Below are 15,009 nucleotides of genomic sequence, written 5' to 3'. Positions count from 1 at the left end.
ACAGTGTGTTGAAACTTTTCAAACACTCACTCCCAGTCCCAGATCTGGAATGAATCCAGATCTGGGTCCAAACCCCAGTTTGGACCCAACCATATGCAAATTAGTCTTGACCCTGTTCCCCATGGGAACAGTTCAACCTGAACTGCCAAGCCAGGTCCTTCCTGGACAGGAAACAAACATCCTGGGACCGGTTTCAGGGTATCACCCTTCATCAGCCGGGCTAGCTTGAATCCAGTGGCGCAGCAAGTAAGGGACCCACGTCTGGGTATACCCTAGCCACTTGGGGCACATAAAACTGAATTTACCCTTGCTTTAAAAATTGATGAAGGATGAATTTCATGCTAAAATGTAGCAGGAAATTATGGATTTACATTTCATAGAATTACATATAATGTTGAGTCATTTAGAAGTAATTTCACATAATTATGCAAAAGCAATAACACAAAGTTCACACACCTTTATATTTATATGTTCTTAAAATCACACATGCCAGAACTCAATAACTGCTATATTGTCAAATTAAAAATGTCACCTAGATTCCTGATGTAGTCCCATAGTTTGCAGTGTATTGCAGTGTATTAGAAGCTTTAATCAATGGAGTGCAGTGTATTGGAAGCTTTAATCAATGGTTTTGTATTCCTGGCCAGCAATTAGGAGACTTGGCACGTTGCATCATCTCCTGCTCAATGACGTCCCTTACCAAAGTACAAGTTAATATTTTTGACATTGTCTATATATTTAACTGTCAGACGAGGTACTTTTTTAAACATTTGTGAGTTCGATATTGGTAAATTTAGATATTTTAAAAATATTTTTGTAACTGATTATAATAGGATGGTGATATTTTTGACATCTATATTATTCTAACAATGCTTTGGTGAGTCTATATTGTTCTCCACAATATTCTGTCATAGAACTAAATAAGGTTACCAGAGATTTTACTAAGGACAACTCCTACTTGTAACCTGTTCTGTAGCACTTACTCACCCGTAATGAAGTTTCTTCTGTGTGTCTACCAGTCCCCATGATCCCAAATTTAAGACATGGAGGTCACATTTGAAAAGGCCCTAGTGGGAGTGTAAAGCACAATAGACATGCCATCTTGTATATAGGGCCTATTGAATCAAATAGGAAGGCTACAGTGAGCACCAGTGAATGCCATTTTGGGGAGTATAAATAAGCATGTATTGAGAGCGCACATGCCTGGGAGATAATTAGAGTGACCATGAAGGTGCCATCTTCTAAATTAAAGACATATAGGGCATCATTTGATTTTGGCGGATGAAAAAGGCTGTCTGCCAAACTCCCAAGGTCAGGTTACCGCCAGTGCAGTTCCCTTGTTGTAGGACCCATTAAGCATTTCCACCTGGGTCAGCCGATTGAAACAGAGTTTCCGCCCCCTGGCCCAGTGGGGATATGGCCTACAACTTTGACACCGGCTCATAAGTCAGCAAAGCTGTAGTGTGGAAGGTGCATGGTCTGTGCAGGGCCCCCCCGGGGCACCCTGTACCCCGTCTCTGTCAGCCTTTACATGGCAGGGCTACTGCCATGTAATTGCAGACGGAGAAGGGACTTGTGATACCCAGGGCAGTGCTGCTCAGTTAGCTGACTTGGAGGATTAAGACCGACAGCACTGCCAGACCAATGAAAAGTAATGATCTGGTGGTGCTGGTGGTCCGACCAAGAAGAGATTGCAAGGTGACAAATGTTGAGCTGGACTGTTGTGCAAAATGTTTAGCTGGACTGTCTGTCAAAATCTATTTTTTATACATTAGATAACATGGAGTTCATCATTGTGTGTTTAATTTATAAATCCACCTTTGTTCTCTATCGAACATTCTTTTACTCTCAAAAATGTTTTCCAAGATGACCCAGGTCATGTGTTTGTGATGTGATTCATTTAACGGAAATGATTCATCATTCTTCTAATAGAACACTTGCACTGAATAGAGCTCCTGTTTCTGTTTAAACATGTCTTCACAGTCCGTGTGGTCATCCTTATGTGTTGAAGATTTCGTGGACATGCAATGAGACATATACAATTCTTTGTTTTACAATTACTGTGTTTCAGAAGGCACCAGCTTTTTGGAGACTGATGTCTGTCTCTTTAGTTTGTATTGTGAAGTGACAGATGTTGTAATTTCTGTAGGCACAGAGTCCAGTTACGGGGGGCAGCACAAGGTGTTGTAATTCTCTCTTTTCCTGTGTTTCTATTTTTGGTCTTGTATTCTTCTGAATGTCCTTTGGTTTTTTTTAATGTACAAAACACAAAGAGATATTTTGGAATGAGAGATCACCAGTATTCAAAATCCCTCATCTTTTATTAATGTTTTTCTTAATGTTGTTAAGTAAAGGAATTAATGTAGATATACACATAAATGTCTATTGTTCATTCTTAGAGATAATTTCTAGAAGGGATTCTCCGTTCTCCTTGCCCTCTTATTACCTTTTTGGATGATGTTCTTGGGGTAGCTTCTTGTCCTCATTTTATTGGATTGAATAACCCGATGATAAAGCATGCCACCTTGGTGGGTAAAGGACTGTGCTTCCTGCAAATTATGCCTTTTCTAAACTGAACTGGACAGGTAAGCAGAATTTGGTCTACTGCCTAGTCATCAAAGAACTGCATACCCATTTGTGAACCCAGTTAAAAACTGAGAAGTCATCATGTCCTAGACGGCACAGGTGTATCCCAGAGCTGTGACATTGATATACATTGACAGGATGGATCGCAATAACCTGAGGGTGGTTTGGGGAAATATTGCTACATATCTGGCTCTCCCCACACCTTTCTAGTGACACTATGAATCTTAATGCACATATAATCTCATCTATATATATTTGAAATATCATGTTATGTTGACATTAGATTCATTTGTCAATTTAGGCTGCTTTCTCAGTGGTTCAATGAATAACACTTGCCTCTGGAGTGATATTGGCTTACAGTTGGTGCACTGTTATGCTTGACTTTATCTCCCATTATCACAATAGTGATTAACCAAGTAAGTGTTTTTCCAGCTGTACTGAGATTTATTTCACACACTTTTCCTGGTCATTTCTTGTTTCCAGTATCATATAATGAACTCTGCTGCTTGACGACCAATCAGAAGTGAGTGAAAATATTTGGTCATCAAAACACTGGTGAAATTAGAGATTTAAGCATGCAAGATACATTTCCCATTACAAGAACCAGTATTGACTACTTCATTTTATTCAGACGAGCCCAGCCACATTTATTCTTAAACTTTAATTGCAAGTTCTTCAACTTTGCCCTTTACAGAAACCTTTAATGATGTGCACTTGTTTGAGCCTAGAGTTGGGATTTCTTCAATCAATAACTACGCTACATTTTATGAACCTGGAGGCTCAGATTATCTCTTACTTTCCTTTGCCCATCCCCTTGTGAAGTGGAATGAGAACTGGAAAGTGGGTGCCCTCTCCCTATTTCATTATCACTATAAGTAGCACTACAATTGACCCTCATAGAAATGACTATGAGAGATAATTACATTGTTTTTTCCTTGCATGTCCCATCAGTTCCTAGCTGGAACAGAGGTTCTAGCATTTGTTAGCTTTATATAAGGACATCATTGACAAGTTTGTTTTATTCTGAAGAACAGTTAATGGACATTGTCATTATTCGTAACAAAACATTCCTGTCTCTATTTTCTTTAATATTATTTAGGAATACAGCCTTGACAGCATTAACATTTCTTTCACCTGTTTTTATCTTGCATGTGTTGCTGTTCTGCTATTTGTTTAACAAAACTCCAGATTTTAATGATGTTTAGAATCTGTTACCTGTCTGATCATGAAGATATCAACCAGGCCAGTAAAATACTGGTCAGATGGAACCTTAATTGTGATTATTGCTAGTGGTTGTGATGAAGTTCTTGACTGTTTATATCTACAAGATTTAAATCAACTATTTATTACATGACTTTGGAGCCAAAGAGGGATGCTCACTTGTACTGAAGCAGTATGTTCATCCAAAGTTTAGCGTTACATTTTTAATTTGTTGTAGAGAGGAGATATTCTAGAATATTTGGCTAAATTGTAGCCTCAACAGCTTAACAAAATACATTTCTTCATCTATGACAAGAGAAGTGTCTCCATTTTACCCCATGCAATGACTAAGGACCTAATTTAGAGTTTGGCAGAAGGGTTACATTGTAATAAACGTGATTGAAATCCCATCCTCCATATTATAATTTCTATAGTATATAATGGAATCACACAACGTCAGACAGGATATCCATCACGTTTAGGACTGAGTAACCCCATCCTCCAACTGTAAATCAGGCCCTTAATGTTTTTTTCCTGAATGGTAAATACTTTTCAAGTGTTAAATAAACACTGGTTTTTATTGTCAGAATCTTAAACCCAGCTTTTCAAGAATACATTTCCCCATTTTGTATCTCTTTTATGAGCTGAACGGTGTGGTAAAACAACAGGCAATGACATTTAGGCCCTCATTATGGGGAGGCCGCCCACTAAACGTATCCTACCTTCAGGCCACCTGTGCGGCCTGAACCCCGCTGGCCCTAGTAGGAGTTCACAGCAGGGCTGGCAGGCCTTAACATTGACGCTGGCTCCTAATGGAGCCAGTGCCAATGTGGCGGTGCGGTGGGTGCAGCAGCACACATCATGCATTCCACTAATCGTAATTCAGGCAGTGGAATGCATGATGGGGATATGCATAGGGGCCCTGACACCCACATTCTGCCAGCATTTCCATGACGGTATAAACCACTATGGAAAGGCTGGTGATATGGGGAATTGTAATTCCTGGGCGGCGCTGCAAATGGTGCTGTCCTGGAGGATGAAAACTACTGGGACCGTAAGGCTGCCAGCTTGCGGCAGCCTGGTGTTGTGGGTGGTATCACCATGACGGCTACGCCACGGTCAGAATCTGGAGTTCCCACTGCCAGCCTGTTGGTGGTGGTACCACCACCGCGAGTCTGGTGGTCATGAGACTGCTAGACTCATAATGGGGGCCTTAATGTCACCCAGTCATAAATGAGCATTCTCTTGAAGTTCAGTTGTGTGTTTGACTCTGTTGTGGTGTGTCTTGCAGAAAAACACAGTACATAGTGAATGGTGGGCTGATTTACTGAAAATCCGGCATTGCAGAAACTGGAGAGTGGCTTCCAGGGATCAAACACTCAGCCTGTGAGGGGGTTGTAAATCTTTCTTCCAAGGAAATGTTGTTGTGAATAGTGATTCATAGTAACATTCTTTTAGCTGGGGCTTCTTGTACTTGTACGTAGAGTACCTGCTTGAAAGTTTACGCCTGAGGGAATGTGTGTCCCGGACCAGCTGTGGATGGTAAAATGTTCTTTACATACTTTTTTGCAATCACTTCCATTTGCAGTGATGGATTGTATTTGGCCTGTACCCGGATAACCCATTGAGAACACTTAAAATACTAGTACAATAAAACAAATAAAAGAAAAACAGAATTAAATGCAATTGCCCCTTTTGAAGGAACCACTATACATGAATTGACAATGTTTTTGGGTAAGGCTCAAATGATACAATAAGGTCCCCTTACTGTGTTAACTGTACAAAATGTAAGGTCAAAATAAGGACTGTGCAAAATTATATTTAGTGTTGGCTGCGTGAAACGGCTCTGACCAGATCTCTCTCCGGCGGAACATGGGGTGAATTACCCTAGCCCTAGGCTCCCCTTTCTGGTTGCTGTGTCACTTCAGGATCAAGGCACTGGATATGTTTTGTGGAAAATATTATAAAGGCCTAAGCATGAAGTGCCGCAAACATTCAAAACGGCTTTGCACAGGGGGAAAAGTCTCTGTCACTAAGCAGTTAAACATTTTCAAACATTAGATGTAGGAAGTAGAATGACTCTCTCAAGCAGACTATGAAAACATAGGAGAAATTAATACTTTTCTCATAGCTAATACCTAACTCAAAGAGGTATAATTTTATGGCCCAAGCAATGTCTACTGATGTTAAGAGACGCAGCTTCGCAATGGGAAGTAGGGTGGGCATGTCATGCAACACTCCTGGGATACCTCTTTAACGCATAGTGATGCAAATCAGTGCAAAGTACTATTTGCATTACCTTAAAAGATACTTTCCAGTGCATAACAAGTTTTTCTGCTAGTAACGGAAAAGTTTATAAAGACTTGGCACTGGTTTGCATTACTTTGCAGGACTCTGCACTGGTGCAAATCTGTGATACATTTGCACCTATGTTTTGGGTAGTTGTCTGGCTGATTTTTCCAATGGTTTTTCAAAAAAGTAATCACACCTTACCATGTGATTTAGATTGCTGCTATCAGAATTCTTTGCCTTTCAAGACCACACTTGAGGCTGAATATGAGTTGTGTGATGCATTGGTGGATGTAAATTTGAATACATATTAACCATTGTCATACAGTAACACCATGTCAATATCACTAAATCATCATTTAACCCCCCCTTGAATAGTGAAGTAGTATATATGACAAGTTTTACCAGTCATAAGACCATGGGATTCCCAATGTATATTCATTACCATGAGGATCACATCATTCCAAGTATGCATGCTGATTATCCTGACTGCACATGCATATGGAACAGCCTCCAATTCCTTCCCAAACAATCCATTCCTTACAGCACTAATTCTCCCACATTGCCAAAATTCACTGTCTATCCCATAGTGAGAACCTCAACTATTAGAAAATATGCCCCAAAAGACCCTAGTGTATCAAGCACTCATTCAGCAGCTCATTGAGTTCCACACATGTGGGAGCAGGACACTATCCCACCAATGAGAGATATGATCAGGTGACACTTAAAGTAATTTGCATAATTTCTGTAATTTTGCATTACGTTTGGTATGTGAGATTCTCAAAATTAGGTTGTTATACCGCTTTGCTTAACTACACAGAATTTGGGGTAAGGATTTGTTGTGAACACGCAATTCGCAGTACAAATTTACTGCAAATGCAAACATACTACAGAACACAAGCAGCTGATTTTCCCACTGTGCTTTAGTTGAAATTTAGGGCGCACAAGGCAACATTACAAAACAAAATAAAATGATGGACAGTGTGTTGAAACTTTTCAAACACTCACTCCCAGTCACAGATCTGGAATTAATCCAGATCTGGGTCCAAACCCCAGTTTGGACCCAACCATATGCAAATTAGTCTTGACACTGTTCCCCATGGGAACAGTTCAACCTGAACTGCCAAGCCAGGTCCTTCCTGGACAGGAAACAAACATCCTGGGACCGGTTTCAGGGTATCACCCTTCATCAGCCGGGCTAGCTTGAATCCAGTGGCGCAGCAAGTAAGGGACCCACGTCTGGGTATACCCTAGCCACATGGGGCACACAAAATGTAATTTACCCTTGCATCAAAAATTGATGAAGGATGAATTTCATGCTAAAATGTATCAGGAAATAATGGATGTACATTTCACAGAATTACATATAATGTTGAGTCATTTCGAAGTAATTTCACATAATTATGCAAAAGCAATAACACACATTTCACACTCCTTTATATTTATATGTTCTTAAAATCACACATACCAGAACTCAATAACTGCTATATTGTCAACTTAAACATGTCACCTAGATTCCTGATTTAGTCCTATAGTTTGCAGTGTATTGGAAGCTTTAATAAATGGAGTGCAGTGTATTGGAAGCTTTAATCAATAGTTTTGTATTCCTGGCCAGCAATTAGGAGACTTGGCACATTGCATCATCTCCTGCTCAAAGACGTCCCTTAGCAAAGTTCAATGCAGTTTTGAGGTCTATGAAGTATTTCGGTTTTCGCCTGAGATCCACATGCAACCTAGCAGGTATTGCAAAGCGCATCTGATTCCCGTGGCGTGCAAGAGTTTTTGGTCTCCAGAATCATCCTTGCAGCATCCTGCACCATGGCAGTTGAATCAGTGTACATGACATTGTATGAACTCTGATATCAGACAGGTCCTTTTTCTCTAAGGATCAGTACCTTTTCCTCCAGTCTGTCAACAGTACACCATCTAGTTCAGGGTCTGGTTCACTTAGGCAATCCATGATCCCCCTGTGCTGTTCAAAGGACAGTTTGCCTATGGCTGCCTGCAAGGTGTGTCCAAATGTTAATTGCAATATTGTTTTTGGGTTTCCTTACCTCAAAATTCAGTTGTCATGCCAAAGCTCCATCACCACTGTGGTGAATAATTATGCTGTCATCACTGTGCCATCTCCTCACCCCCTCAGGTTTTGTCTCTAGGTGACATTCACATACTAATGGGAAATTAGTTTTTTATATCTGGATATTTGTTATAGGCATTCACAAGCCTACAAGATTAGTAAGTATGTATAGTATGGGAGGTAGGCAGTCCCCCCAGTACAAGGCAAGATCCACACACACAGGCGGACAATGTCTGAACGTAGGTCCAGCCCCACCGCAAATGAGGCATGCAGCACTATCTGCCTACATTCATTTTTTTAGACAAAGGAGAATAATTGATATGCCCAGAATCACAGGATGTTTAACTTGTCTTTTTAGTTACTTCTTTGACCCTGCCAACACACTCAACCTCAGCCCCAATAACACTTTGGATTACAGTTCCTATACTTTTGTATGAACTTCAAGTCTGTTGTAATTGAAGACATCCTGGAAATGTTACAAAGAAAGAAAGCTGCCCTTCCATGCGATCTTCATTTAAACTTCTTTGCTGAAGCATTTTGGCCCTCCTTGGGACTGCAACCTTTGACAACCAGGGAGCACACCCTACTGTTTGACAACCTCTTTTATAAGGTTAAATTAAGGGCCGGGGTGAGGGATGAACAGGAGAGGGGAGAATATTAAAAATTAGTCATAAGCTATTATTTTATTGATATGTAATGGTTACAACAAAAGCCAATGGTTCAGGACTGGAGAATTGAAATAAATAGGAAAGCCATCAAATCATGAACAAGGGCAGGCCCAAAGCTTACCCTAAGTATATACTAAAATAGTGGTTGCACTACTCTCTGCATCAGACAGCTTAAGCTTTCTGTAGTGATCCAGCAAAAAAGTATCAATGTATGAATGAGATAATTTACAAATATAAATTAACATCTGCAACACATCCGCATAAGACTTAGGCCCCAATCACATGTGGAATGGACAGGGATGAGGTATTTACTGCACCCTGTAAAAGGTAATTCTCCAAATTGAAGTTTTTCCTGGGTGTGGTAAATGTCCTTTATCTAGGTTTTACCCCTAGGTAATGTGGAAAAACATGAAAAATCAATATTTACCCTGACAAATCCTTCATGTTTCACTTCTTCTCCACACATTTAAGCATTCATAAGCCAAAAAGTGTCAGAGGTGTGGTACTTACCCAAAAAGTACCTCTCCCTATGGGAAATATTTCAGGAAGAACTTACCTATGATTCATGATTATGATTATGCTAAGGAATCATTATTATGCTAATGAATTGGAATTTAGCCCTGCACTTATAATCATAACCATTTCTCAGGACACTTTGGTATGTACTCAATAAATTTGCATTACATCATATCCTACCATTTATATCAGCACATTTTAGGGCTGTTCCCAGCAACCAGAGAAGGGCAGTTGCAAATGAAAGGTTCAGCAACATCAAGTTTTTTTCTGTGTACAGAGCTCAGGTGTCATGGGACCCGCCCCTTCTGTGATAGCATAAAAGGTATGTTCTGGGCATGAGATGGATCAACGACCCTTAAAAGTGCTCCAGTGCAGAGACTCCATCACCCTACTTCTAAATCTGTTAGCACCATGAGGGCCACCCTTGCAGCTGTTGTCATGTTCCAGGCACTGATAACAGGAGGTAAGATTGCCAGAAACTTCTATAGTCTTGGATTTTGTTAACATGTGTACATAGATATTAAGAAAGTAGTGATCGGGATAATGCTTAATTCTGTCAGAAATCTGCTGTAAGGAGATATATCCTCAGCTGGCTGTTCCTACTCTCACATCATTGACATGTTTCCTTTGTCTCTGTTGTTTCCTGTATTTTCCCGTCTTTACCTTCAATTGCTATGGATGTTTGCCATAATGTAACATATAGTGCTCTCTAGGCTCACCCTTGATGTACTCTAGAGTAATCTATACCTTAAACGTGCCTCAATGACTTGTAGTCTTCAGAGGATGTCACACCTTACTGAGGGTCTGCCATATTACTCTTGCTAAGATTTTAAGTTGCAGTAACTGTACCCAGAAACTAGTCCTGCTAGCTCACTGTGATAACTCAGTCTAATAACCTCATAGAAACCCAGCACTAGTTTATTAATGAATGCTAACTTTATTAACATTATCAGGATTGCGTTTTCAATAATAATCTCAAACATTGTACCAAGTGCAAGGGAAGACTGATCATAACCATCTTCAGCATACCTGTTGTCATGTTTACCATAAGATGATCAACATATGTTTGCATAAAAGTTGACAGTAAGATGGAAGGTGGCTGCTGCCCACATAGAAAATAACGGATTCTGCAAGTTGACAGAACCCTCATCCTACTTTGTGCTCCGTTGTCCTCAGTGTATCACTGAAGGAAATACACATGTCTTACTCTAGATTTACAGTGCAGTAAACTCTCTGTAGAAGGAAAATCTGCACAAAATAAAGTGTTGGATATTTGCACTATTAGAATGGACCTCAACTGATTAGCAAGTGGTCGAAACAAAAGAGATGCTGTCTTTTCACACTGCCATCTCTGAATGAAGAACTTTCTTGTCTTCATTTAATTTTTTTTCCTATTTTCTTCAAACATTCAGTTACCATATTTTTGTTTTAAAACAGTGAGTCCAATTAATTAAGAAATTAGATATATGAAGTAGTAAATTTAGAAAATACATTTGTGCAGTTTTTATTTTTTTAAGATTTGAATTTTAGGAACTCACAAAAGTATCCAAGCATACTGCTAGAAACCTGTGACATTTATACGATCCCAGGAAATCAGTCTGTGAGTTCCAAGTTAAAATGTGAAGATATACACACATACATATGTTCATGAGAAAGACTTTTTTTACTAATTTTCTTTTTTCTCTTTGAGAAAAACAAAAAATCGCCAGATCAAATTAATTGTTGGGCTTCTCTAATGCAGCATATGCTACCTTTGTTCAATTGGCTTTCTGTACTTTTCAGACATAGCAGGGAAGTTTCAAAGTATCAAGCTGCTAAGACATCTAGTTTCAAATGGTCCAGTAGTTTTCTGCTGGGTGGCCACAGCTTGCACGCTTTTAAGGAACTTTTGCCAGCTCTATGTTGAAATGACATGGGTGTGAGCGGGCTTCCTTGCAGGACCTAAAGACATGTATATTTGAGTGGTAGCAATCAGCTATTGTAACTAGCCATTGGATAGGCCATCTGTGCCTGCAGTGTAAAGACACGCCCGGAAAGAGCTGTTTCCACAGTACTCTGTCAGGCAGTTAGCACTGAACTGTTGCTAATAATCTTTAATGGAGATGAACAATACATACTGGACGTTTCCCCCAGAATTATCTGAAACATGAACCAGATTATAAAGATTAACTTTGCTGTAATATCGATCCCATTGCCACATTTAGCCTAGTGGTAAAATTATTTTCCTGAGTTGAGCTCTTCAATTAAAAAAGCTACTCGCTATGATGGCTGAGTTACTCTTGTGAAGTATGAAACAAAATCTATACCAATACCTGGACCTATTTATATTCTTACGCTTCAAGGAAAATGAGACTTGTGCCCCAACTCAACCTCAAGTGTATTCTCTGTGAGGGGTTACATTTATGTATGGTAATTAAGCATTACTTTATGGTAAAAAAATTGAAATTCACTGGAAAAAAACAAAAGTTAAAGTAACATTATTGTTATGTGTGTTTAAAAGAGCTATGTTTTTTTTAAAAAACAAAACCCTTATTAAGTCACTAAAATAACCAAAGGCTAGAGTAACATTATACTTAGGTGAATTTGTCAGTTAAAATATTAAAGTTTTGAACTAAAAAACACAAAAAGTTAGCACCACTAACTATAGCTTGTGACGTGTCATGCACTGCTTCCGACGTCACATATGACATCACTCATGACTTATTCAGTGACATCATATATGACATCACTGATTACATCACTGAAAATGTCACCTAATTAATATTAGTTTGCTTCATAGTTTACATAGTAGTGAGTAACTACAATATTACTTTTCTATATAGTTTTCTACAGCTGAGGGCCAGTTGATGGGTGTAAGGATTTACAAAACACAACTGCTCCTAGTGCACCATAGGTATGTAGAGGTACTGACCACATTATAAATGTATGTACTGAAGAGTAACTCTGTGTGCAGGTTACTGTTGACTTGTGTTCATTATGTTCTACACAATTTCTTGGTTTAGCAAAAAAGTTTTCAATAGGAGTAAGATTCTATGTAGTAGATAGTAACATTTGTAAACAGATCAGTTATTAGACAGGAGTGTGTCAGCATGACATTTTCTGCATAAGATACAGGACTGAGTGCATCAACTACTAATGTATGTACATGCGCTCCTTTTGCTTTAGAAGATGGGGGTTTTGTAAAGCTTTCACCATAGTATGAAGTGTACAGGTAGTTCGATCTTTACCATAGTCAAATGTGGTTATTTTTAGCATATAGGGCCTGATTCTAACTTTGGAGGACGGTGTTAAACCGTCCCAAAAGTGGCGGATATACCACCTACCGTATTACGAGTTCCATAGGATATAATGGACTCGTAATACGGTAGGTGGTATATCCGCCACTTTTGGGACGGTTTAACACCGTCCTCCAAAGTTAGAATCAGGCCCATAGTGTCTTTTTTGACTGTTGCACAGAGTGTACACTGCTCTTAGTAGATATATTTTAATAAGCAGTAGTGTATTTCTCATTAATGTTACACTGTTTACAAACAGTGTGCTAAGAATAAATTCTCTCCATAGAGTAAACACTATGGTGGTCATTCTGACCCTGGCGGTCTTTGACCGCCAGGGCGGAGGACCGCGGGAGCACCGCCGACAGGCCGGCGGTGCTCCAATGGGGATTCCGACCGCGGCGGTAAAGCCGCGGTCGGACCGGCACCACTGGCGGGGTCCCGCCAGTGTACCGCGGCCCCATTGAATCCTCCGCGGCGGCGCAGCTTGCTGCACCGCCGCGGGGATTCCGACCCCCCCTACCGCCATCCAGATCCCGGCGGTCGGACCGCCGAGATCCGGATGGCGGTAGGGGGGGTCGCGGGGCCCCTGGGGGCCCCTGCAGTGCCCATGCCACTGGCATGGGCATTGCAGGGGCCCCCGTAAGAGGGCCCCTACATGTATTTCACTGTCTGCTGCGCAGACAGTGAAATACGCGACGGGTGCAACTGCACCCGTCGCACAGCTTCCACTCCGCCGGCTCGATTCCGAGCCGGCTTCATCGTGGAAGCCTCTTTCCCGCTGGGCTGGCTGGCGGTCTGAAGGCGACCGCCCGCCAGCCCAGCGGGAAAGTCAGAATTACCGCCGCGGTCTTTCGACCGCGGAACGGTAACCTGACGGCGGGACTTTGGCGGGCGGCCTCCGCCGCCCGCCAAGGTCAGAATGAGGGCCTATATATACAGTAGTCAGTTCTCTACTGATATCAACATACTTTACTAAGATAGGTTCTGTCAGTGTCAGGGGTTTCATACAGATAAAAAAGTGTCCATAGTAGGACATTTGGTTTGGGATTAGAAGTCACTCTTTTGGCTTTTTCTGAATAGCTGTATACAGAGTGAACATCGTACTCAAAGAGGGTTTCCCATGTATTTCTGGTTGATAGTTGATGTGAACTGTGCTACTGTAATGCCATAGTAATTTATGTAGCAATATACTGGAAAACAAACTTTGGATGATATCATCCAAGAGATATCATCAGATATCCTAAGTGATGTCATATATTATGTGATGGAACATGTCATCAGTGATGTCATATGTGAGGTCATAAGCAGTGCATGGTGGGAGCCAAGTTATAGTTAGTGCTGCTAATTATAACTGGCAAATTTCTGTGATTTTTAAATTAAAAACGTTAATGTTGTTACTGACAAATTCACCTAATTATCTAAGCCTACACTCTTATACCAAATACTCTGAGGAATGAATTAAACAAATGAAGGTGACTGGAGTATACTGCAATTAGCGAGGGGCGAGGGGCGTTTGAAATGGATAGGAGCCACTGTTAGAAATTTGGTCTCTAGTTGGTATACACTCTTGTCCAAGTAAGGACCACAATCCTAGTTAGTTAAGTCACAACACAACTTAAATTATCCTGTGCTCATCCTCTGGTAACGTGGCACAGAGCAGGGAGGCTTCACTTTGAAGGCAATGTGAAAAGTATTTGTGCAATAATTCATACAGTAACACAGTGAAAACACCGCAAAAATACAACACACAGGTTAAGAAAAATAGATGATATTTAACTGAATAATGGTCAAAACAATGAAAATCCAATATACACAAAGAAAGTTATGAATTTTGTAAAAATTAAATCCCACTAAAGCATTTAGAAACACAATAGCTCCAACTGGGGCCGTCAAGGCATTGCTGATAATCTGACACCACAGGTGCCAGTTACACAGTCGCACGGATCCCCAGGTGCAGTACCTTCTGAAAATGAAGAACAAAAGATGTCACAAAGAGTCGTGGAGATGGGGCGTCGCTGGGGCCACGACGGTGTCAGTCCCTTACGGTGTTTAGAGAGATGAGGCATTGGTTCCGCATTGGAAGCAGGGGAAGGCGAGGGGTCAGTTCCGTCTGGTTGCAGGGGGAGCTGGTGCAGTGTCACAGACGATGCGTTGGTTCTTTGTGACCTGTAGGAGTCAATGTAGCCAGTCGGTCAATATGTGTTGTGTTGACTTTGCAGTGTTGCAATGACCCTGCGTGAAGTCAGTGGTGCGGTGTCAATGTTGAACTTGCTTTGCAGGTTGCGGTCGTTGCATGCAGCGATGTTCTCAGAGTGAGAGCAGTCTGCGGCCTCAGTGATGGCGTCGCTGAAGTAGTGCCTGGTATAGCTAAAATCGGAAAACTAACTAAAAGCTAGCT

General features: G+C 40.8%; 1 protein-coding gene across 1 annotated transcript in view; it reads left to right on the top strand.

Moving 5' to 3' along the window:
* Window positions 1-9,667: 9,667 nt before the first annotated feature.
* LOC138264725 (uncharacterized) overlaps window positions 9,668-15,009 on the top strand; it is a 47,015-nt gene continuing 41,673 nt past the window's right edge. Inside the window, exon 1 of the mRNA XM_069212566.1 lies at window positions 9,668-9,799. Within this exon, the coding sequence (XP_069068667.1) occupies window positions 9,748-9,799 (52 nt within the window). The 5' untranslated portion in view covers window positions 9,668-9,747. The remainder of the gene's footprint in view (window positions 9,800-15,009) is intronic.

The sequence above is a fragment of the Pleurodeles waltl genome, chromosome 2_1 (genome assembly GCF_031143425.1).
Source record: "Pleurodeles waltl isolate 20211129_DDA chromosome 2_1, aPleWal1.hap1.20221129, whole genome shotgun sequence".
Classification (NCBI taxonomy): Eukaryota; Metazoa; Chordata; class Amphibia; order Caudata; family Salamandridae; genus Pleurodeles; species Pleurodeles waltl.
Note: the sequence above shows the minus strand (reverse complement) of the source record. Positions and strands in the feature narration are given on the sequence as shown.